Here is a 21,820-nt window from a genome sequence, read left to right as displayed (position 1 = left end):
AAGGGGATGCAGGCCTTTGGGGGGGTGCAGGCCTTCTGGGGGGGTGCAGCCTTCGGGGGGGGATGCAGGCCTTCTGGGGGGGGTGCAGCCTTCGGAGGGTGCAGGCCTTCAAGGGGGGTGCAGGCCTTAAAGGGGGGTGCAGGCCTTAAAGGGGGGTGACAAGTCTTCATGTGGGGAGACAGGCTTTCAGGGTGGGGACAGGCAGGCAGGCCTTCAAGGGGGGGACAGGCAGGCAGGCCTTTAAGGGGGGGAGAGGGGGGGTGGGACAGGCCTTCAAGGGGGTGCAGGCCTTCGGGGGGGGTGCAGGCCTTCGGGGGGGGTGCAGCCTTTGGGGGGGTGCAGGCCTTCTGGGGGTGTGCAGCCTTTGGGGGTGTGCAGCCTTCAGGGGGTGCAGGCCTTCAAGGGGGGTGCAGGTCTTCAAGGGGGGGACATGCCTTCATGGGGGGAGACAGGCTTTCGGGGGGGGACAGGCAGGCAGACTTCAAGGGGGGACAGGCAGGCAGGCTTTTAAGGGGGGGACAGGCCTTCAAGGGGGGGACAGGCCTTCAAGGGGGTGCAGGCCTTCGGGGGGTGCAGGCCTTCAAGGGGGGGTGTAGGCCTTCAAGGGGGGGACAGGCCTTTGGGGGGGACCCTGGTGTAGAAGTACACAGAGGGAAGGGGGTGTTCAAAGAGATGTGCATATGCCAGACTTTGGGGGGGAAGAAATAATGGGTCTGAAAATAGAGGAGAGGGAGAGAGATGATGGACCATGGGATTTAGGGAGGGAAGGAACAGAAAGGGAGAGAAATTGGACACAAGGCTTGGTTTGGAGGAGGGATAGAGATACTGGATAGGAGGGTAATTGGGAAAAGAAAGGGAGAGATGGTGGGCTCTGGGGTGATGGGGAAGGAGGGAGAGATGCCGGATGAAAGGGTAGTTAAGAATAGGTGGATCTGTGGAGGGAGATGAAAAAAAGGAAAGATACCAGACTTCCTGGGGAGGGAAGGGAAATGAAAAGGGAGGATAGAGATGGCAGATGGATGGTTAGCATGAAGAAAGAAGGAGACCCTGGCAAGCAAGTTATCAGAAGACAACCAGAGCCTGGGACCAACAAGATTTGAAAAATAACCAGACAACAAAAGGTAGAAAAATTAATTTTATTTTCTGTTTTGTGATTACAATATATCAGATTTGAAATGTGTATCCTGCCAGAGCTGGTGTTAGACCGCAAACGTGAGCTAGGATTTAACAGAGAGAGGAAAAGTCCTTTTTGTTTCTTTATTTTATTTACACCACAGCGCCAGTGTGGTTAGGAGAAGCCAAAGGGGGTGAAAAAGCTATAAAACCCAACAGGATTTTTGAAAAAATCACCCAACTGGGCAGGAAAATTGAATCGAAAAACCAATTAAATAGGCTGAATCAAAATTTTTTTCCTGAATCGGGCAGTTTGCGCTACTGTCTCAGACTTTAGGACCTGGGATTGGGGAGAGATGGCATCCTCAGTATTTTAAAATGCAAGTGAAATGAGGATTTGGTCAGACTTTTGAAGGGTCTGCAGAAGAAAAATATTGTATAGGCCGGGGACATGAGACAGCAGGAATGGGAACTTTTCTTCCTTCTATTTTTGTGAATGGAAAGGCTGAGGATGTCAGAGAGTTCAGTTAAAATATGTGCTTTATAAAAAAATATAATAATGCGTTTTATAAAGTTTATAAGCATTGCTGGCCTACCCGGTGAGGTGTTCCTAGTGGTGGTGGTGGTGGTGGTGGCAGTGTGTCAATGTGTTGAGAGGAAGAGGTGGTCTGGGAAATTCTCCTGAGCAAACTCCGGGCCCATTTCCACCCCCCAGTTAGTCCACTCCACTCAACTGGTTCACACATTGAGTGGGTCTTTGGGTATTGTGCCTAGGTAGTTGTTTTGGGATCTCTTCCAGTGGTTTGTCAGTATCTCCTTGTGGTCCAAGGAAGGAAACTTTGTTAACCTTAGCATTGACCTTTTGTAACAGTGCTGCTTGTGTGGCATTAGGCTATCTAGTGATCGAAAGAAAAAAACAGACCTTTGCACATTTTTGCACTATAGGTGGGTGTATGAGGAGATTCACATTTCCTGCATAGCTAAGTCCGTGTGAAGTTCCCTTGTGTTGTATTTGACATCTAGCAAGGTCTCTGTTTGGAAGGAAAGATCTAAGCTTAAAAATGAAGTGGCCAGAAGTTATGGTAAAAGCAGATAGCTTAGCTGGTTTTAAGAAAGATTTGGACAAATTCCTGAAGGAAAAGTCCATAGTCTGTTGTTAAGACATGGGGAAGTGTCTGCTTGCCCTGGATCGGTAGCATGGAATGTTGCTACTCTTTGGGTTTTGACCAGGTACTAGTGACCTGGATTGGCTACCATGAGAATGGACTACTGGGCATGATGGACCATTGGTCTGACCCAGTTAGGCTATTCTTATGTTATGTTCTCATCTGTAGGGGCCTTTGGTTTCACTTCTTATTTTAATGTATTTTTTTTCTGAGAACTTATCAGTGTTTTTTATAATGGGAACAAAAATGGAAGAGAATTAATGTGTGTGGAATGGGGGAGGTGGGGGGGTAACTAATTTCTTCAGCTAAATAATTAAATCCACCTCAACCAGACATAGGAGAACTCGCACACCATTCACACACCCTCCAACCAAAAACGTCAAAAGAAAAAAAACAGTTCGACAACCTCCTAACACTCGACCCCCAACTCTACAACCTATTGACCTCGACCACAGACTACAAAACCTTCAAAAAAGAAATAAAAACCCTTCTATTCAAAAAACACATAAATCGAACTAACACAATCAGAACTGTCCCAAGCATCACCTGCAACTACTCCATACGTACTTCTGATGTCATGACAATTCAGACATAATTTATGTTATGTTATGTTTGGAATAATGGTTACATATATGAGGTTCAATAAAAGAATATTTTCACTCCCTGTTTCTATTCTGACCATTTATACCGTTTCATGGTTATTACAAAAAAATATTTTTTACATGGAGGGTGGGTGGGGGTGTGTGTCAAAAAATGATGGGCCCCGGGTGCCACATACCCTAGGTACGCCACTGGGTACATGGGCGGATTTTTAGATGTGTTTAAGTTTTGATTATAAGCTCCATAGTGTTCACAGGCAGGTGAGCTGCTGTCTATGTTGGTTGAGCATTTGAGGCTGTTTGAGAATAATTAATTGCTAGTAGGTCACTCCTAAAGCAGGAAAAGAGCTAGCTAATCATTAGGTATATCACACACTATTTTGTCGTTAGATATTAGTTAAAAGTATGTCCCTTCATTCTGTGTGTACATGTACATTCAGTCATAACAGTCCTAAAAGGCATCTGTTACCTGGTCTAGTCCAAGGTCTTGCAGATGTTCTGGGTCTAGGTGAACGGAAATGACCTCTGTAGGGACCTGAAAGAAAGAACTTAGAATTAATTGCTGCAGTTCCAGTGTCAGCGATGGAAGATTCAGTTCTCACCTTTGGTAATCTTCTTTCTGGTAGTCCTTGGAGGATTCAGTACACGAGGTGACTGTTCCACTGGGAGCTATGGATTGGACACCTTATGTACTGAATCCGGAAGGGACATACCAGAATGCCAGTTTATGTTGAGTACACCAAACTTCATAAAAGTAAAAATGACTGGGCCAATATTCAAACTGATTTAACTGTCCAGAAACAAATCCTGGCTGATTAAATTGTTTGTTCGGGGCTAACGGGTCATTTTCAGCGGTACTTAATCTGTTAGTGCTGTTGAAAATGTCCAGTTAATGTCAAAGTCAGCATTGGGCCAGTTAAGTGGCAATATTCAGCAGTTAATGGCCAAGGTAACTACATAAATAGAACCACATAAAACTCAGTCAGTGTCTCATAACTGGTTAAGTGCTGAATATTGCACTTAACTGGCTATGCTTTAGCCAGCTCTGCAAATCTGGAAATTTGGCGCCGAAGCCTGGATATGTCTGGAAATTCAATGCCAGGCCATAATGCTGGTGATGGGCACCAAAATGCTGAGGGCTGCCAGCTGAATATTAATCCCAACTTTTTAGCTGACATTATTTCCTAAAATGAGTGATGCTTCTGTTTGCAATAAAATTGAGAAAAATGAGTAGGTGGGAGGGGATAGAAAGATGCAAGTAGAAAGATTAAGCTTTCAGTTTTGCAAGAGATCAGCCACCTCATGAGGTTTGAAGACAAATGGAAGGTCAACATAATGAAAGGATGCGAGAGGTATTAGCACTCTGAAATAGCCCATGCTGATCCAAATGGAGAAATGAAGGTTACCAGTATATGAAATATAGCAGTAGCAATGAGAAAGATGGGTTTTTTTTCTCCATTTAAAGAAAAAATGAAGTGGCCACTTTTACCCAATGTTGCCTTAGGCCTTTGAGGAAGGACTGGTAGTTTAGACATAACAGGTTCTGTGATTGTTTCCCTGGGAGCTGTGGAAACAAACGTAGACAGTAGAGATCACCACAGTGTTGCTCTGAACCATACTGGGTAACAATGCATCATTCAAATTTACCTGCTCCTCTCTAGAATATCCAGGTACACACTGCAAATATAAAACATTTGAAGGGAAAAGATATAGGTAAAAGACTGCACTGAAATGCGGCAGTTGGAACCCAAGCATAGTACCGGGTAAAGCTTTGGATTCTCGCCCAGAAATAGCTAAGAAGAAAAAAAAAAAAAAAATTTAAATTGAATCAGGTTGGGCAGACTGGATGGACCATTCGGGTCTTTATCTGCCGTCATCTACTATGTTACTATGGAAGCAGTCATATACAATAATGCAAAACGAATGACAGCATCTGCTGAATACAGTAAAAAAACAAAACCAAAACTCCTTCCATCTGATGAAAAAATGCCCGAACTATAATGCACAGTTGCTTATGATTTTTTCAGACTTCAGCATCCATAGGAAGGCATTGTTTAATAAAGTTACTGCTTGAAGGAACTGTCCAAAGTCAGGGGATCTCAACTTTGATCTCTTTTTTAGAGTAATCTGGTTTTTAGAGTAATCAACAGATACAAAGGCGCTCAATTTTGGAGGACACGAAAAGGAAAAAGCAAAATAGAAAAGTATTAAAGCCAAAAACTGGAGTGATGATATCATAAGAACATAAGACCATAAGCATTGCCTCTGTCGGGTCAGATCAGGGGTCCATCGTGCCCAGCAGTCCGCTCCTGCGGTGGCCCCCCAGGTCTATGACCTGTAAGTGATCCTTTACTTAAATCGTGTATTCCCTATTCATCTTAGTGTCCTGTATAGTTACCCTCTATCTCAGTGGTCTCAAACTCGCGGCCCGGGGACCATATGCGGCCCGCCAGGTACTATTTTGAGGCCCTCAGTATGTTTATCAAAATCACAAAAGTAAAATAAAACAGTTTCTTGATCATATGTCTCTTTAGCTATAAATGACAATATTATTAAGACTTAGCCAAAAGGAAAGATTTATAAACTACAAAGAGTTTTACCTCATGCAAAACTGTCATTTCTTTAATAAGACATTAACTATTTTTTTTCTGAGGCCCTCCAAGTACCTACAAATCTAAAATGTGGCCCTGCAAAGGGTTTGAGTTTGAGACCACTGCTCTATCTGTATCCTTCAATCCCACCTTCAGGAAGCCATCCAATCCCTTTTTGAAACCTAATATTGTACTCTGTCCTATATATAATGTAACTGAGGTACTAAGATTTCTACTTTCTGAAGGACCAAAAAAATGTTTCTATATGTTAAGGAAATATACGATTGTGAGGAAGGTATTGATTTAAGCTTAAATTATTGGAACAAGTATATGTAAATCAATGAGCATTTATTCTGGATCTCTTTGAAAACCAGGTTTGTTTCTGGTACTTGAGGACTTCAGCTGAGAGCTTCTGTCTTAACCATAATAGGGTTAGTTTTCCATAAGTATTCAGCACTTTATGTAGGAACTCAAATTTAGGTCTGAAATTCACCAAAATATATGAACCTAAGGCGTCCTTTTTTTTTTTTTAGCTGCCTCAAGCAGCTAACACAGGGTTTACTGTGTGGTAGACAGTAACACAGATTCAGTGGCAATAACGATGGAAGCTTGCGCCTGGGGTGGAGGTGCTGGCACCCCCATTCCTCTTCAAGTCTTCTTTTTTTCATCAGCAGTGAGCAGAATCTCCTACCTGCTGTTTGCACCAGCTGAGTCTGCCATCTGATGTCACTTCCTGGTCCTTCTATCAGAGGGAGCAATGGGGCTGGCGTGAGCAACAAGAAGCAATTCCTGCTCAATGCTGGAATCTTGCTGCTGTACACTATTTTGTCACGGCAAACAGTTTCCGATACACTGGTCTATATGATAGTGTGAAAATTCCATGATGCATAACGCTGAGGGGGCATGGGTGGTGTAAGGGTGTGTCTCCAATTTACATGTGCAATTTATAGAGTAAAAATAAGTTATGAGTGTTAAATAGCAGCCTTAGTTATGCCCATTTATGCCTTCCATTGACTTGGCATAAATGGTCATGCTTAAATTTAGGTGTGCCAATGTGGGCTTACGCTAGTATTCTATAACAGAACTGAGGTACCCAGATGCTGATATAGTAGGGTTACCAGATTTTCCCAAAAGAAAATCCAGACCCATGGTCACGCCCCCAGGCCTGCCCCATTCCACTTGTGTCACGCCCTGTTCTGCCTCAGCCCTTCCCCCAAATAGCATCCGCACATGTGTGGATGTGACCCAATGACATCATTGCGTTGTGGCCACGCATGCGTGGATGCCCCTTCCGGACGCGATTTTGACGGGAAGCTTTTCAAAACCCGTACAACGTGCCGGGTTTTGAAAAGCCTTCCGGACCCTTGGACACGTCCTCGAAAAGGAGGACGTGTCTGGGGAAATCCAGATGTTTGGTAACCCTATGATATAGGACAGTTGTTCCTCATGTAGCACTGGAGCACCTAAAAGGAGAAACCCTGTTATACCACCTGAAAGGGAAGATGTTTGTAATGCTTATAACAATTACTACACAAGCTTTGCACTCAATGCATGTTATGTGCAAATGTTTACTGTCCTTTACTAAATATCTCTGGCAGCATGCTAGAATCACATCTAATAATTTATTTTTGTATAAGAGAAATCTGTGACTACAATATTTGGAAGGTACAAAGGCAAATTTACAGGTACAAATTTACAGGTACAAAGGCAAATTTTATACTAGCAACTGAAAAGCCCATTTAAATTCTGGAAAAGTCTTGGAGGCAAGGGAAGCCGAAGAGGCATATGGGATTTCTACTGTGGACCAGTGCAGTGTATTTTTGCTGGATTGCAGAATTTTGAGAGACTGTAATTCTGAAAGGTGATTATTATTATTTCCTGCCACTTTACATACTTGCTTCATTAAACTTTATGGAAAGGGACAACAAATCTGTGTGTGTAGAGCCCTATTTGAGCGATGTTAAAACTTCGATTTTAGAAGCAAACTGCTTCTATGCCATCGAAGAATCAATTTCCCTTGGTTTTGCAGGTTCTAAAAGTGTGCCCCTTTCATTACAAGGCAACTTTGAAAAGAGCTTATATTCTGTTATGCACAGTGGATTCAGTGGTGTACCAAGGGGGGGGGGGGGAGGTCCGCCCCAGGTGCATGGCTTGGGGGGGGTGCACAGCCGGACAGGTCTAGGTCCTCCTGCCAGGTCCAGGCCCTCCTGCCCTTCCTTTCCCCCGTCCGCGCCGCTACAATTTTACCTCCCCGCTGCTGCTACGACAAGAAGTCTTCTTTCTGACGTCAATTCTGACGTCGGAGAAGATGTTCCAGGCCAGCTAGAATTGACGTCGGAAAGAAGACTTCTTGAGGGCAATTAGTTTCAGCAGCGGGGAGGTAAGATTGCAGCGGCACGGACCGGGGGAAAGGAAGGAGAGAGGCGCTTTTTTTTTCCGTGGCAGGGAGGGAAGGATGTAGGCAGGCAAGCTGGCTGGCTTTAGCACGGCAGGGAGGGAGGGAGATGGTAGGCAGGCAGACAGGCTGGCTTTGGGGGTGGATAAAATCTGGAAGGCAGTCGGGGACATAAGAAGGAGGCACTGGGGGTACTAAGGACACAGGAAGGGGGCACTATGGACATAGGACGGAGGCACTGGGGGCATTATGGGCATAGGACGGAGGCACTGGGGGCACTATGGACACGGGAAGGAGACACTGGGGGCATCATGGACACAGGATGGAGGCACTGGGGGCACTATGGATACAGGAAGGAGGCACTGGGGGGCACCATGGACACAGGACGGAGGCACTGTGGGCACTATGGACACAGGACGGAGGCACTGGGGGCACTATGGATATGGGAAGGAGGCACTGGGGGCACTAAGGACATGGGAAGGAGGCACTGGGGGCACTATGGACACGGGAAGGAGGCACTGGGGGCACTATGGACACAGGATGGAGGCACTGGGGGCACTAAGGACACAGGATGGGGGCACTAGGGGCACTATGGACACGGGAAGGAGGCACTGGGGGCACTAAGGACACAGGACGGAGGCACTGGGGGCACTAAGAACACAGGAAAGAGGCACTGGGGGCACTAAGGACATGGGAAGGAAGGAGGGAGGGAATAGAAAGGACAATTGTTGGGCCTGAGTGCAGAAAGAAAGAAATGAAAGAAAGGATACACAGTCAATTAATAGATGTCCCCTTTTGATGAAAAAAATAAATGGTCACGTTACCTCTGACCTACTTTCTCTGCAGCAGAGTCAGCAGCTGCGCTGAGGTGCAGGAAGGTCCCGTGATGACTCGTCTGCTGGCTCTGCTCTGGAAGAAGTAAGTTACATCGGAGGGAGTGGACTCGGCAGACGCAGTCATTGTGGGACATTGCCGCAACTCCCTGTGTCTGAAGGTCCACCCCCTCCGACGTAACTTACTTCTTCTGGAGCAGAGTCAGCAGACGAGTCATTGTGAGACTTTCCAGCATGCAGCTGCCAAGTCCGCTCCAGAGCAAATACGTCGGAGTGGGGTGGACTGGCAGCTGGCAGCTACAGTCATCGCAGGACCTTGCTGCATAAAGGGAGAGAAAGGAGCAGGACTGCTGGAATGGAAGAGTGGTGGAGGGAAAGAAAGGGGGCAGGGTGGTATGGAAGGGTGGTGCTGATGGAATTGATGTACAGAAAAAGGGGAGAGACATAAGGGGGAAGGATATTGGAGGGAAAGAAAGGGGGCAGATGCTGATTGAAGAGGGGTGGATGGAGAGAGAAAGGGCAGACATTGGATGGTAGTGGGGAGCCTATGCTGGATGGAAGTGCAGATGGGAGAGATAGGGGAGCAAATGCATGAAGGAAATGGGAGGAGAGAAAGAGGGTAGCAGACGCTGGATGGAAGTGGACAGAGAGAGGAGAAGGTACTAGATGGAAGGGTTGGAGAAAGAGGGTTCATGATGGAAGGAGGGGATAAATAAAAGGAGGGCACATGATGGGGAGAAAAGGATTGAGTTAGGGAAACACTGGAGGGGTGAGGGAAAGAGGTGGCAAGCTTTAGGTAGACAGTAAAAAAGGACATTGATGAGAGGGTAGTAAGAATGTAATCTAGATAGATGCAGAAAATAAATTGAAAAGGAAAATGAGGGAAAAAGGGAAAGGGATTACAGAGGTGTGGGAGAGGGAAGGAGAGGAGAGAGATGCCAGACTAATGGGGGTGAAAGGAGAGATGGAAGGGGGAAGCATACAGTTTCTGGAAGGGGCATAGAAGGAGAGAAGATGCCATATAGGGGAAGAGAGTCGGCAGTCAGTGGATGGAAGGAAGAGAGTTACAAGAAGATGAGGAAAGCAGAAGCCACAGAAGACAAAGGTAGAAAAAAATTTTCTATTTATTTATTGCTTTAGGAGACATGTGTCACTGTTTCTGTGGAGCATTGTAAGCAAAGTCCAGCTTCTTGCTGGTTCAACTTAACCTTTGTCTATGTATTTCTATTTTATCCCCCCTTTTACAAAACTGTGGAGCGTTTTTTAGCGCCAGCCGTGGTAGTAGCAGCAGCTCTGATGCTCAGAATTCTATGAGCGTCAGAGCTGTTACCTCTGTAGCTAAAATCCACACTACAGTTTTGTAAAAGACGAAGGGGTTAGTTTGTGATTACATATTCCATGCTAGGCAAAGGTGTTTTCTGTGTTCTGTGTGTTTGAAAGACATGGTTTTTTGTTAGGATTGACTGCAGGATTGATCTGTACTAGTCTGGCTTGTTTAGTTTTACAATGGGTGTATTGATGTTGTACTGCTCATTGCAGTATGTAAGATGCTGCCTTTTCCTAGGTACTCATGTGTGACGTGTGACTTGTTACTAAAAATCATGTTTTTCATACAGATGGGGGTGGGGGTGTCAAAAAATGATGGGCCCCGGGTGTCACATATGCTAGGTACTGGAACCCAGATGTGATGAAAAACCAATGTTTGATAGAGTAAACACTTTCAACACTGAATGTGAAGATGCCCAAAAATGTAAGACAGGAACAGCAAAGACCTAACTCAATCCAAAAAATGAAGGAAAAAGCCTCAGAAAGGGCCCTCCCACCTCACCAAAACGGCTCAAAGAGGTGGTCGAGTGTTCACCTCACTGGCAAAAAATCTTCATTATGTGATAAAGTCTTATGCTGTGCTGTAATGTGCCAACGAAAATTAAATAATAGAGGAAATATTCCACTTATCTTCACTGATCGGTGTAATAATTCCTCTATTATTTAATTTTCGTTGGCACATTACAGCACAGCATAATGAAGGCTTTTTGCCAGTGAGGTGAACGCTCGACCACCTCTTTGAGCCGTTTTGGATAGGTGGGAGGGCCCTTTCTGAGGCTTTTTCCTTCATTTTTTTGGTCTATGCTGTTCCTGTCTTACATTTTTGGACATCTTCACATTCAGTGTTGAAAGTGTTTACTCTAACATATACTAGGCACACCACTGAGTGGATTGATAGAAGCCAATTTGCTAGGGAAAAAAAAGCAGCATGCAGAACTGCCTCAGAGGAATTAAACTGTCTTCAAATGCCAAACTGATGAATTTCAGATCAATAATGAGGTTCTGTGTCTGGAATTTCAGATCTTTGAAATGTTTTGGTACTGAAGGCAAAGAGCTTTCATGTTCTGGTTAGAATTAAAAGGAAATCATGAAAACTTAACTAGATGGCTGCCTTCTTGAACTCCAAGATTGCAGTAGGGTCTGTGTAGAAGAGGTTTGCTCTAGTGAAAAAAAAATAAAAAATAAATAAATCTGCACATGAGACCTGTCTGGGCACGGTTCCCTTGGAAGTCTCAGGTCTCAGAGCTGGAACTTACACAAGCCAAGGCGATACTGATCTATGGTGAATGAATAAAGAATGGATGGATGATCTTCAGACAGAGGAGAAAGGAGCTTGTCTGCTTCATGTCCAAGAAATGTCAAGTACACTGGCTGACAGGATGCATAATGGACACCAGTGGAAGGATGGAGCATAGCTTCATAGGATTAATTTCAGATGATTTGAAGCAGGTGCAAAGTACATGTGTTAAAGTATTTGCATGCTTTCCATTTTCTGATCTAACTCTTCCCACTGTAACCGCATAAAGTGGCGGGAGCTGGTAATTTTCATTCTCCCCTTTTTTAAAACATGGGTCTAATATATATTTAATACCTATAAAAAAAAAACATTCCAACTTAGTAATGTAGTAAATGATGGCAGAGAGAGAGAGAGAGACCTGTACAATCCATCCAGTCTGCCCAACAAGGTATCCAGAGGCACACCTGCCACTCTGCACATTATACTCATTCAAGATTAACTGTTGGCATTGCATTCATATGATATGAATGTGATGCAAGTATACATATTTGATTCTGATCTGCATTTGCCATTTTCAGTACACGGACAATAGAAGTTTGCCTAACTATGGGAGTTGCAATCAAAGCACCACTCCAGCCATCCAGATCTGTCTTTGCGATTCACAGGAGCCAGACCATAGAAGTCTGCCCTGCACTGGCCTTACTTCACACTACTGGAGATGCTGTCTAAGCACGACTCCTGCCCATCATATTGCATCGACAGCCACGAGATCAATAAAGCTTTGTTTTGATTTGAACACTACCTCCTTGACATCTTTAGGGTATTTACCCCCAAATTCTGTATAGGTCACTCAAAACTAGGCATGACATTTTGGGCACGGATCTCAGATATGCGTGTAAAGTACGAGGGTTGATTAAAAAGTAATGAGACCATCTCTGGTTTTCTTTCCAAGAAGCAGGCGTAGCAATGATGTGCTAGTTCTTGTGAAGTTTATACATTGACGTTTCTGAACCTGCAGTTGTTTATATATCACATTTACCTCTCAGTTCAAAGCGGTTAACATAAAAGTAGAAGACTGTACATTCACAGTGAAATTATAATTGCATTCAGAAAAATTTGTCAAATAGATAAGTCTTTAATAATTTTCTAAAAGCCTGATAAGAGCTAGAATTTATTATCAAATTACAAAAGCTCTTATCACACATACCAACATGATAGGATAAAATTCTATGAAAAAATAGCTTATATATATATACAGCCTTTTACAGTAGGGAATGCAAATAGTTTAGAATGACGGGAAAAGCACTTTCTATCAGCAAATTTAAAGTGGTCAATAAGATAGTTAGGTACAAGACCTTACAGTGCAGCCGAGTTTGAATAATATTCTTGCCTCAAATGGAAGCCAATACAATATCCGATAATATTTTCTCACATGATCAGATTTTTTTCAAGTTAAACATGAATCAAACAACTGTGCTTTGAATAACTTGCATCTTTTTTATGTTCTTCTTATATGAAGCTAGATAGATAATATTGCAATAGTCTAAAGAGCTTAAAACCAATGATTGTACCAGAAGTCTAAAGGAAGAAAAGTCAAAATATGATCTAATTAGTCAAAGTTTCCATAATAAAAAATGACTTTTCCTAACTAGGGCATTAATTTGGGCATCGAATGATAAATTTCAATCTAAGTGAATCTCTAGAATTTTTATAACTGGCATAACAGGATAAATGATCTCATTCAATTTTAAAGTTTCATCTTTGATCTCATTAGAGGGTGAAGCTAAAAATGTTTATGTTTTGTCTGGGTTAAGTTTAAGTTTGAAATCCTTCATCCACAAATCCACTGTCTGAATTATAGAGGATATAAGTTGTAAGGTGTCATCTGATAAAGATAGAATAGGGACTATAAGTTATATCATTCGCATAGCTGTAGAGTTTGATTTTAAAGGAGGATAATCTATTTCACAAGGACACTAAATAACGGTTGAAAAGTGTAGGGGAAAGAGGAAAATCCTGTGGTACTCCACATGAATTTTTCTATTTTGATGACTAAGGTTTTTCTATGCGGACCGATAAGTATGACTCTCCAGAAAACCTTTGAACCATAGGAAAACTGTCACAGCGAGAGAAAGCACTTCTTACATTTCATCATGGCAGATGAGGAATATGTGTCTTTGAGAATACGCCAGAGGTGTGTGATTTTGTATTAAATCTGTAATTGGTAGATATTGAAACAGCTACTTTATGTAACTTGATGTTGAACTAGAGCAGGGGTAGGCAATTCCGGTCCTCGAGGGCCGGAGCCAGGTCAGGTTTTCAGGATATCCACAATGAATATGTACGAGATGGATTTGCATGCACTTCCTCCTTGAGATGCAAATCTATCTCATGCATATTTATTGTGGATATCCTGAAAACCTGACCTGGTTCCGGCTCTCGAGGACCGGAATTGCCTATCCCTGAACTAGAGCAACAGTGCCAAGTAACAGGCATTTGGAGATACAGGTCTCCCATAAGAGCCATAGAAAGCACATGTTGCTTCTGAGCAACAATGCCAAATAAAGGGTTAAACTTGGAAAGAGTGGTAATGAAACTCTTGCACAGAAACAACTGCAGGGAAAGAGGTTCTTTGTAGATGATGAAGCCGGAGAAGCTGCTCATGCTGGCAAAGATTTAAAGAGCTTTTTTTTTTTGGGGGGGTGGTGGAGTGGAGGAAGGGCATGAGTATAGTGTGGGGGAGGGGGGAAAGAAGCTGAAGAGGCGCCATCGCCCTGCTATACCGCTGCATGTAGGAATTAAGAAAAATCACCAGCTTTAGGGTGAAAGGCACAGGACAAGTGACTTCAGAATAAACAATGTAGCAGACCTTACTAAAAGTGATTGGCTTTAGAGAAGTATACATTTCCTCTTCAAACCCCATTAGACATAATTCCCATCATTATCTTTTTTTCTGGTTTGCTTCCTTCCTCCTTTTCCTTATGAATACCTCTTTATTTTGATAAAAAAGTATTTGTTTTCCTCTCCCTCTGCCCTTCCCCAGAAGTCACGCTTCAACCATTTTTATAAGGTGCTGATTTGGGATACATGAATAACAAATAACTACATGGGGTAAACGGGAACAAATAACTACAGCCTTGCTTTGGTTCACCAGGTTAGGGAAGAAGTTTCAAAAATTCCAGGCACTACTGATTCCTCATAACCAAAACATCAAAGCACAAACTTACCCATCAAGAACAAAACTAATATGAGGGTAGAATTACACATCCCAAATCTATGTATGTATTGGAGAAGACCATTAGTTGAGGCCTATATGCACATGTTTTGGAAGTGTAATTTTCTTCTCATATTTGTTTTGTTCTTGATGGGAGGGTTTGTGATTTTGATATTTTGATAGATACACTTTCCCAGAGGGGGTTCTGGTTTTTCTTATTTCCATAAATGAAATAGACAGGAGAGATAAAGGGGGTATGGTGGTGTTTTAGCTCTAACTGTGCACAGATTAATAAAGAAAGCTTTTTCCACAAAACTTCTGTTTTTCAATGCCAAATCAGACAAATAAACAATTCAATTACCAGATCTTGAGTGAGGCCTCATGGTGGTTTTGGGCACAGAAGAAGCAGTCCTTTGTGTTACGTTTGGCACTGAAATTGAAATATCAGAGTTTAACAAATTACATTTTCTTACTCAGATTCTGAAGTTACAATGGATATGCAAGTGAAAGATGAAATCACTTTTGTTGAGCAGTCTTAACACTGGAAACCTGGCTAGCCGTTCTTTTTGTGGAAAATTTAGGTTTCAAGAAGAAAGAAGAGGAAGCAGAAAAGTCCAGACGAGAAAAGCAATGCCATAAGAATTCCACTGCAAGGGGACGGCAATACGAACCCTGGCTCAGAATTTGCCTGCTCCTGTATTTTCTGAGGTAAATACAAGTTACTCCTGCTTGGGGGCCCTTTCTGCTATCTTGTTTGGAGGCCCCAAATCTGAACTTTTACCTTTGGGTTCTCCCATTGCAAATGACATTCAGCTTTATTTGGTTTGAAGACAGCAGTGAACAGTGAATAATAAGAACAATTGGCTGCTTGTTCCATCTGCATTATAGAGCAAATTGCTGCAAATATGCAGATTTCTAGGGAGTCCTGTGAAAACCTGGGGGTGATTGTAGGAGCTCTAGATTAAGGAAGAGAATAGTATGACAAGCAAGCCAAGGCTGCTTATCGCTACAGTAAAGATAATTAAATAAAATATTAACCCACTTTAGCCCTTTAAAGAGGTAAAATAGAGGTTTATCTGGGTGAACTGCATGTCCCAGAATGCACTGGGCTCTTCAGCTCAGAGAGGAGGTAGCTGTAGAGAGGGGCTGAGTAAGCAGCAGTTCCCTCCAGCTGGTGCTGATTAGCAACAATGCAGTCGGAGAGAGGCAACTTAAGGAATGGCCTTGCTGACAAGACAGAGAAATAAGAAGGCTTGTAGCTCCTGAAAGGTTAGTAGAGAGGAAGAAAAGGTACCCTGTTTGAAGCCTGGCAAGGGGAAAAGCTACCCAAGGGCAATGAAAGCCTAAAAAGGCTCTCAAAAGCAGTGAAAGCCTAGAAAAGGTCCATAGCGGTTGATGTGTAATTGCAACAGTATGAGGTATCCTAAAAGCCTGGACTCAAGGTGGTAGGAATACTGTTCAAGGAAGGGGGAATCAAATACCTGTTTATTTCAGAAGGGGTAGGGCTACCAAGAAGTATGAGTTGAATACAAATATATGCTTGTCTTTATATCTAACACTAATTAAAGGGTTTTATCCTTCTAAATCATTGGCTTCAGTATTTGGTCTCCTGTTTGAGAAGCTAGGGTAAGGCAGGTAGTTCAGAAGTGAGAGAAGCCTCAACCTTATATAACCAGCAGATGGCGCTTTAGAGCGCTTGAAGACCTGAGTAGGGCGGTGGTACTGTCCCCTACTGGTCACAATGGATTACAAGAAACCTACATGCACCTGCTCTTTTCTTTTGGTCTGTATGATTCCATAATAATCAACCTCCTCCCCTTTTTAGTAAACCGCGCTAAAGGCTGCCGCTGCGGTAATTGCCCCAAAGCCCATAGGGATTTAAAGGGCTATGGGACTTTTGCTGCATGGCAGCCACTAGAGGGGGGCAAGTGATTTATGTAATAGAGGAGGCAAGTGATTTATGCTTCCAAAGGTGCTACCTTAAAATACAGAACAAGAAATAAAAATTCAATTACCAACTCGTGTGTAGGGCGTTTCAGTTGTCTGTCTTGTTTTAGGCTTGGAAGAAGAAGAGGCAATTTTGGGTTGTGTCTCATTAGGAACTGGAAAAAATATTGAAATTGGAAACTTAAGACCGTGCAAATAGCTTTTTCTTGAAAATCAACATGCATTACATTTTTGGCAGTATTTAACAGAGCCTTTAAAACCAAATTTCATGTTCTGCCCTTTAGTGCCAGGTTTATCCAGTTCTTTGGTAGCACTGTGGGGCATACAAGTGAATATTTAGCAAACTTAATTAAGAAAAGTACTGGTTGGCGAGTGGAAAATATTGCTGCATTTAGAAAAGACATTTTTTCATCACATGCAGCCTTCTTTGCAACCAAATTTATACATATTCCTTTGGATTCTATATATGGTACCCAGAATTGTGGGCCCCCAAGATGTATGCACAAATTAATTGAATAATCAGACAACTAACATCAATTATTGCCAATAATATTGATCAATATCAATTAACAACCAATTATTGAAGTTAATTAGCAAATTGGCACTCATTACAATTTGCTCATGCATATGCTTTTCTATAAGGCGTGGCACTGAACTCCACTAGCAAAACAACAAAAAGATTGTGGAACGGAAGATCGGATGTACCAGTTTGTAGTTTAATAAAAGTCCAAATAACTTAAAAACAATAATCCTGTGGGTCACTTGTGACTTTATACACCCTTTGTGGATTGTTTTTATGATTATTGTTTTTAAATTTTTAAGACTCCCAATTAACACCAATAACTGGTTGTTAGCACCAGTTATTGATGCTTCCGATTTCAGTCAATTTATTGAGAATGACATGATGACAGAATTCATCACTATTCCTGTCCCCGTGGATAACCGCGGGAAACCATCCCATGTCATTCTTTAGTGTCTATCTCAACCTCAGTCCTTCTACACCTGCATTCTTTAATGCAAGGCTTGAGGGTCAGTGGTTGTGTTCATTCATACTCTGATTCTTCCCTCTCTGTGGGGACGGGAACGGTGATGAATTCTGTCACCATGTCATTCGCATCTCTGATGCATCAATACAGTTGGATATGGAAATTTGGTTGCGATATATAGAATCCGGGGGAACTGGGGGCTAGTGTACTAGTACACACCATCTTTTGCCACACAAACTTTTAAGTGTGATCTGATTTTATAAGAACCCATTTACATATGTAAATGATAATTTTATACAGAAGAATGGTGAAAAAGCAGCTACTTGTGCTTTAGCTGAAAATTTTAGCTTGAAACAGAAAGACAGAACACACAGTTTCAGGGATTTGAAAGTAGGATGATGCATTGCAAAGCGAACAGTAGCTCAGTTGCCTTTCTGCTTGGTACAGAGAATTTAAATTGCTCATGGTCTAAAACAGCAAAGCTTAAGACTACACTGAAAGTCCTGAAGATAAGCTGCACACAAAAGAATAAAATCAAGCAAAGCACATAGACTTTCAAGAGAGATGCTTTTTACAGAAAGTGATTCTCGGGTCTTCATAGATGTTATGTTGTATTAAGTTAATGGGTGGCCACGGTGTCTTCTTTGGACCTGCTAAAGGAGGACAAAGCAATTGCCGACAGACTGAACACGTTTTTTGTGTCTGTATTTAAAGAAGAGGATATACACAGCATACCAGAACCCATCAGGCTATATGCTGGAAGTGAAAACGGGAAACTGACAGGGTTAACGGTCAATCTAGAAGAGGTATGCAGGCAGATTGATAGGCTTAAGAGCGATAAATCCACAGGATCGGATGGCATCCATCCGAGGGTCATCAAGGAACTGAAAGGGACCATAGCTGAACTGCTTCAACTAATAGCCAATCTGTCGATCAAATTGGGAAAGATTCCGGAGAACTGGAAGGTGGTGAATGTTACACCGATCTTCAAAAAAGGTTCGAAGGGAGACCTGGGAAACTACAGACCGGTGAGTCTGACCTCGGTACCGGGAAAGATGGTAGAGGTGCTGATAAAGGACCACATCACTGATCACCTTGACAGACATGGTTTGATGAGGACCAGCCAGCACGGTTTCAGTAAAGTCAGATCTTGTTTGACAAACTTGCTGCACTTCTTCGAGGGAGTAAACAGGCAGATAGACAAGGGCGACCCGGTCGACATTGTATATCTGGACTTTCAGAAGGCGCTTGACAAGGTTCCGCATAAACGACTACTTCGGAAAATTGCGAGCCATGGAATCGAGGGTGAAATACTCATGTGGATTAAAAACTGGCTGAAGCATAGGAAACAGACAGTGGGGGTAAATGGACAATACTCAGATTGGAAGAGCGTCACCAATGAGGTGCTACAGGGCTCGGTGCTTGGACCCATGCTCTTCAACATCTTTATAAATGATCTGGACATATGTATGACGAGTGAGGTGATTAAATTTGCAGACGATACAAAGTTTTTCAGGGTAGTGAAGATGCAGGGGGATTGCGAAGATCTGCAACGTGACATAATCAGGCTTGAGGTTTGGGCATCGACATGGCAGATGAGGTTTAATGTGGATAAGTGTAAAGTGATGCATGTTGGTAGCAAAAATCTCATGCGCAAATACAGGATGTCTGGGGTGGTACTTGGAGAGACCTCCCAGGAAAGGGACTTGGGAGTTCTGATCGACAAGTCAATGAAGCTGTTCATGCAATGTGCGGTGGTGGCGAAAAGGGCGAACAGAATGCTAGGAATGATAAAGAAGGGGATCACGAACAGATCTGAGAAGGTTATCATGCTACTGTACCGGGCCATGGTGCGCCCTCACTTGGAGTACTGTGTACAGCACTGGTCGCCGTACATGAAGAATGACATGGCACTACTCGAAAGGGTCCAGAGAAGAGCAACTAAGATGGTTAAGGGGTTGGAGGAGCTGCCGTACAGCGAAAGATTAGAGAAACTGGGCCTCTTCTCCCTCAAACAGAGGAGATTGAGAGGGGACATGATCGAAACATTCAAGGTACTGAAGGGGATAGACTTAGTAGATAAGGACAGGTTGTTCATCCTCTCCAAGGTAGGGAGGACGAGAGGGAACTCTCTAAAGTTGAAAGGGGATAGATTCTGTACAAAAGTAAGGAAGTTCTTCTTCACCCAGAGAGCGATAGAAAACTGGAACGCTCTTCTGGAGTCTAACGTACACTGGTAGGGCTAGTCTCAGTTAGGGCGCTGGTCTTTGACCAGAGGGCCGCCGCGTGAGCGGACTGCTGGGCATGATGGACCACTGGTCTGACCCAGCAGCGGAAATTCTTATGTTCTTAGGTCACTGACAACTAAAGACAGACAAACAGTAATAAATGCTGAATCAAAAGGAAATAAGGCAAAGTGCAAAGATGTACTTGCACAAGGAGATTACTAGCAGGGCTGTTCTTAAGCTGGGGCAACACGGCCCAGGGTCCTGAGCTTAACTGTGTCATCTTGTCAAATGGTGGCTGACCAACAGTTAAAGTTTCATTTCCCTTTCCATCTCCATCTCTCCCTCTGTCTCCTTCGTTCTCTGCTCTGTTCCCCCTTGGTAATCATGTTCCTCAGCACTCACACTTTATACTTCTCCTACCACACCACAGGCCAGCCCTTACATCTCCTCCCTCACTTCCCCTCACTCACTGGTTTCACACTTCTCAGAGGGATAGCACCTGGGAAACCTTATTTGAAATCTTAAGCCAGGGGTGTCCAATGTCGGTCCTTGAGGGCTGCAATCCAGTCGGGTTTTCAGGATTTCCCCAATGAATATGGATGAGATCTATTTGCATGCACTGCTTTCAATGCATATTCATTGGGGAAATCCTGAAAACCCGACTGGATTGCGGCCCTCGAGGACCGACATTGGACACCCCTGTCTTAAGCCATAGGCTGAAAGGAAGGGGAACCAAAGTGCTAAGTCTGGCGCTGCTTACAGGGTAGTGTTCTGACTTGGGTGCAGAACTGTACACCAATGTTTGAGTCTCCCTTCTTTTGAAGTTAGCAGATTCTGGATGTGTTATGGGAGATGGGAGAGGCAGACCTTGTGAGCATACCATGACAAAACTGAGGGGATGTAGTGCGATGCTGAAGAGTCTTATAGCCAGATGCTATTTGCTCTTGTAGCCCTTGGTCAACAATGGAATCCATGATCAACCTCAACAGCTTGGAGGAAGGAAAAAGGGGGAAAAATATGCTGCATTGAAAATAAGCAAGTAAACAATTTAGTTACCAGCTCTGGTGTGTGAACTTTCAGATGTCTGAGTTATTTCTGGCTCAATGGGCTTTTGAGTTTCGTTTGGAACTAAAAAACAAAGCATCAGAGTTTGATGAGCAATTACTTTTTGAAATGCTCATCTCCCAAAGAAAATGTCATTTTTCATACAGATAGATAAAATGCAAAACTCAAGGCCAAAGCAGGTGACAGTTGGCCTGCTTTCTGCAAAATGGGCATGTTTCCATGAAGAGAGCAATGCATTAACTGAAACGAAGTGACACAAAAGATAAAAATTGTGAGTCCAATATTCAGTGCTAATCAGGTCATGTATCAGGGACTGGCTATAAATTTTCAATGGCACCATGGGCCGGATTCTGTAAATGGCACCACTACCTGTGGCTGGATCGTGTGTCAGTCACACAATGGTGCCATTTTCAGAATTGCAGCTACATGAAAGATAGACGCTGGAAATGTAGGTCAGGGTTTTAAAGACCTACATTTCCGGCATCTACCTTTCACAAGAATCAGGTCTACAGAGGTGCCTTAAGCCACCTAATGCCACTTCTGGCTTTAACCACGCCTACAGTGGTGTTAGGTATCGTAAGGCACCTCCTTAGATGGGATAATGGCAGCCATTTTGGAGGCACTCTTAGGTGCCTCCTTTTTTTAAAATAACATTTTAATTGGTTTTAAATCGGCGTAACCAATTAATGTGCCGATTAAACCAATTAAACCCAATTAAGTTAGGCGGCGGTAGAGTGCCTGCCATCGCCGATACTTAGGGCACCATGTTTAGAATCAGGCCCTATATGGATAATATCAGCAAAAAAATTACTCTGCCTGCTATTTATTTTTTTGTTTTTGGGTAATGTGTTCTTTGTTAATTGCCTATGCCACAAAAGTACAGAAAATGGCTATCATTCCCCTCAAACTTTGCTTTTGTGAGCAGGGCATTGATATTTTGAAATTTATCTTTCTTACAGAACATTCCAGATTGATTCCAAGCTGAAGAAACATAGGGGACCTTTTTCTAAAGCCAAATATCTGGCAGATGCATTTTGCTATGTATGTGGCCAATTTATCAAGTCAAGAGGGAAAACATACTCCATGAAAGCATTTGCTAAGATGTGTGATGTCCACAAGG

The 21,820-nt window shown here is 43.1% G+C and overlaps 1 protein-coding gene across 50 annotated transcripts in view; it reads right to left on the bottom strand.

The window, feature by feature from the left end:
• The window catches only part of ABI3BP (ABI family member 3 binding protein), a 433,553-nt gene that overhangs the window by 113,891 nt on the left and 297,842 nt on the right, over positions 1-21,820 (bottom strand). For 48 of the 50 annotated variants that reach the window (XM_033942658.1, XM_033942659.1, XM_033942661.1 and 45 more), the window contains 5 exons: positions 20,692-20,763; positions 16,490-16,576; positions 14,836-14,904; positions 4,368-4,442; positions 3,348-3,413 (listed from right to left, as the gene is read on the bottom strand). In XM_033942658.1, coding sequence (XP_033798549.1) covers positions 3,348-3,413; positions 4,368-4,442; positions 14,836-14,904; positions 16,490-16,576; positions 20,692-20,763 — 369 coding nt within the window. The remainder of the gene's footprint in view (positions 1-3,347; positions 3,414-4,367; positions 4,443-14,835; positions 14,905-16,489; positions 16,577-20,691; positions 20,764-21,820) is intronic. The other 2 variants (XM_033942670.1, XM_033942663.1) reach the window with 2 other exon arrangements.

This window comes from Geotrypetes seraphini, chromosome 4 (genome assembly GCF_902459505.1).
Source record: "Geotrypetes seraphini chromosome 4, aGeoSer1.1, whole genome shotgun sequence".
In the NCBI taxonomy this organism is placed as follows: Eukaryota; Metazoa; Chordata; class Amphibia; order Gymnophiona; family Dermophiidae; genus Geotrypetes; species Geotrypetes seraphini.
The sequence above is the reverse complement of the archived record's forward strand: the minus strand, read 5'-3'. Positions and strand labels throughout refer to the sequence as shown.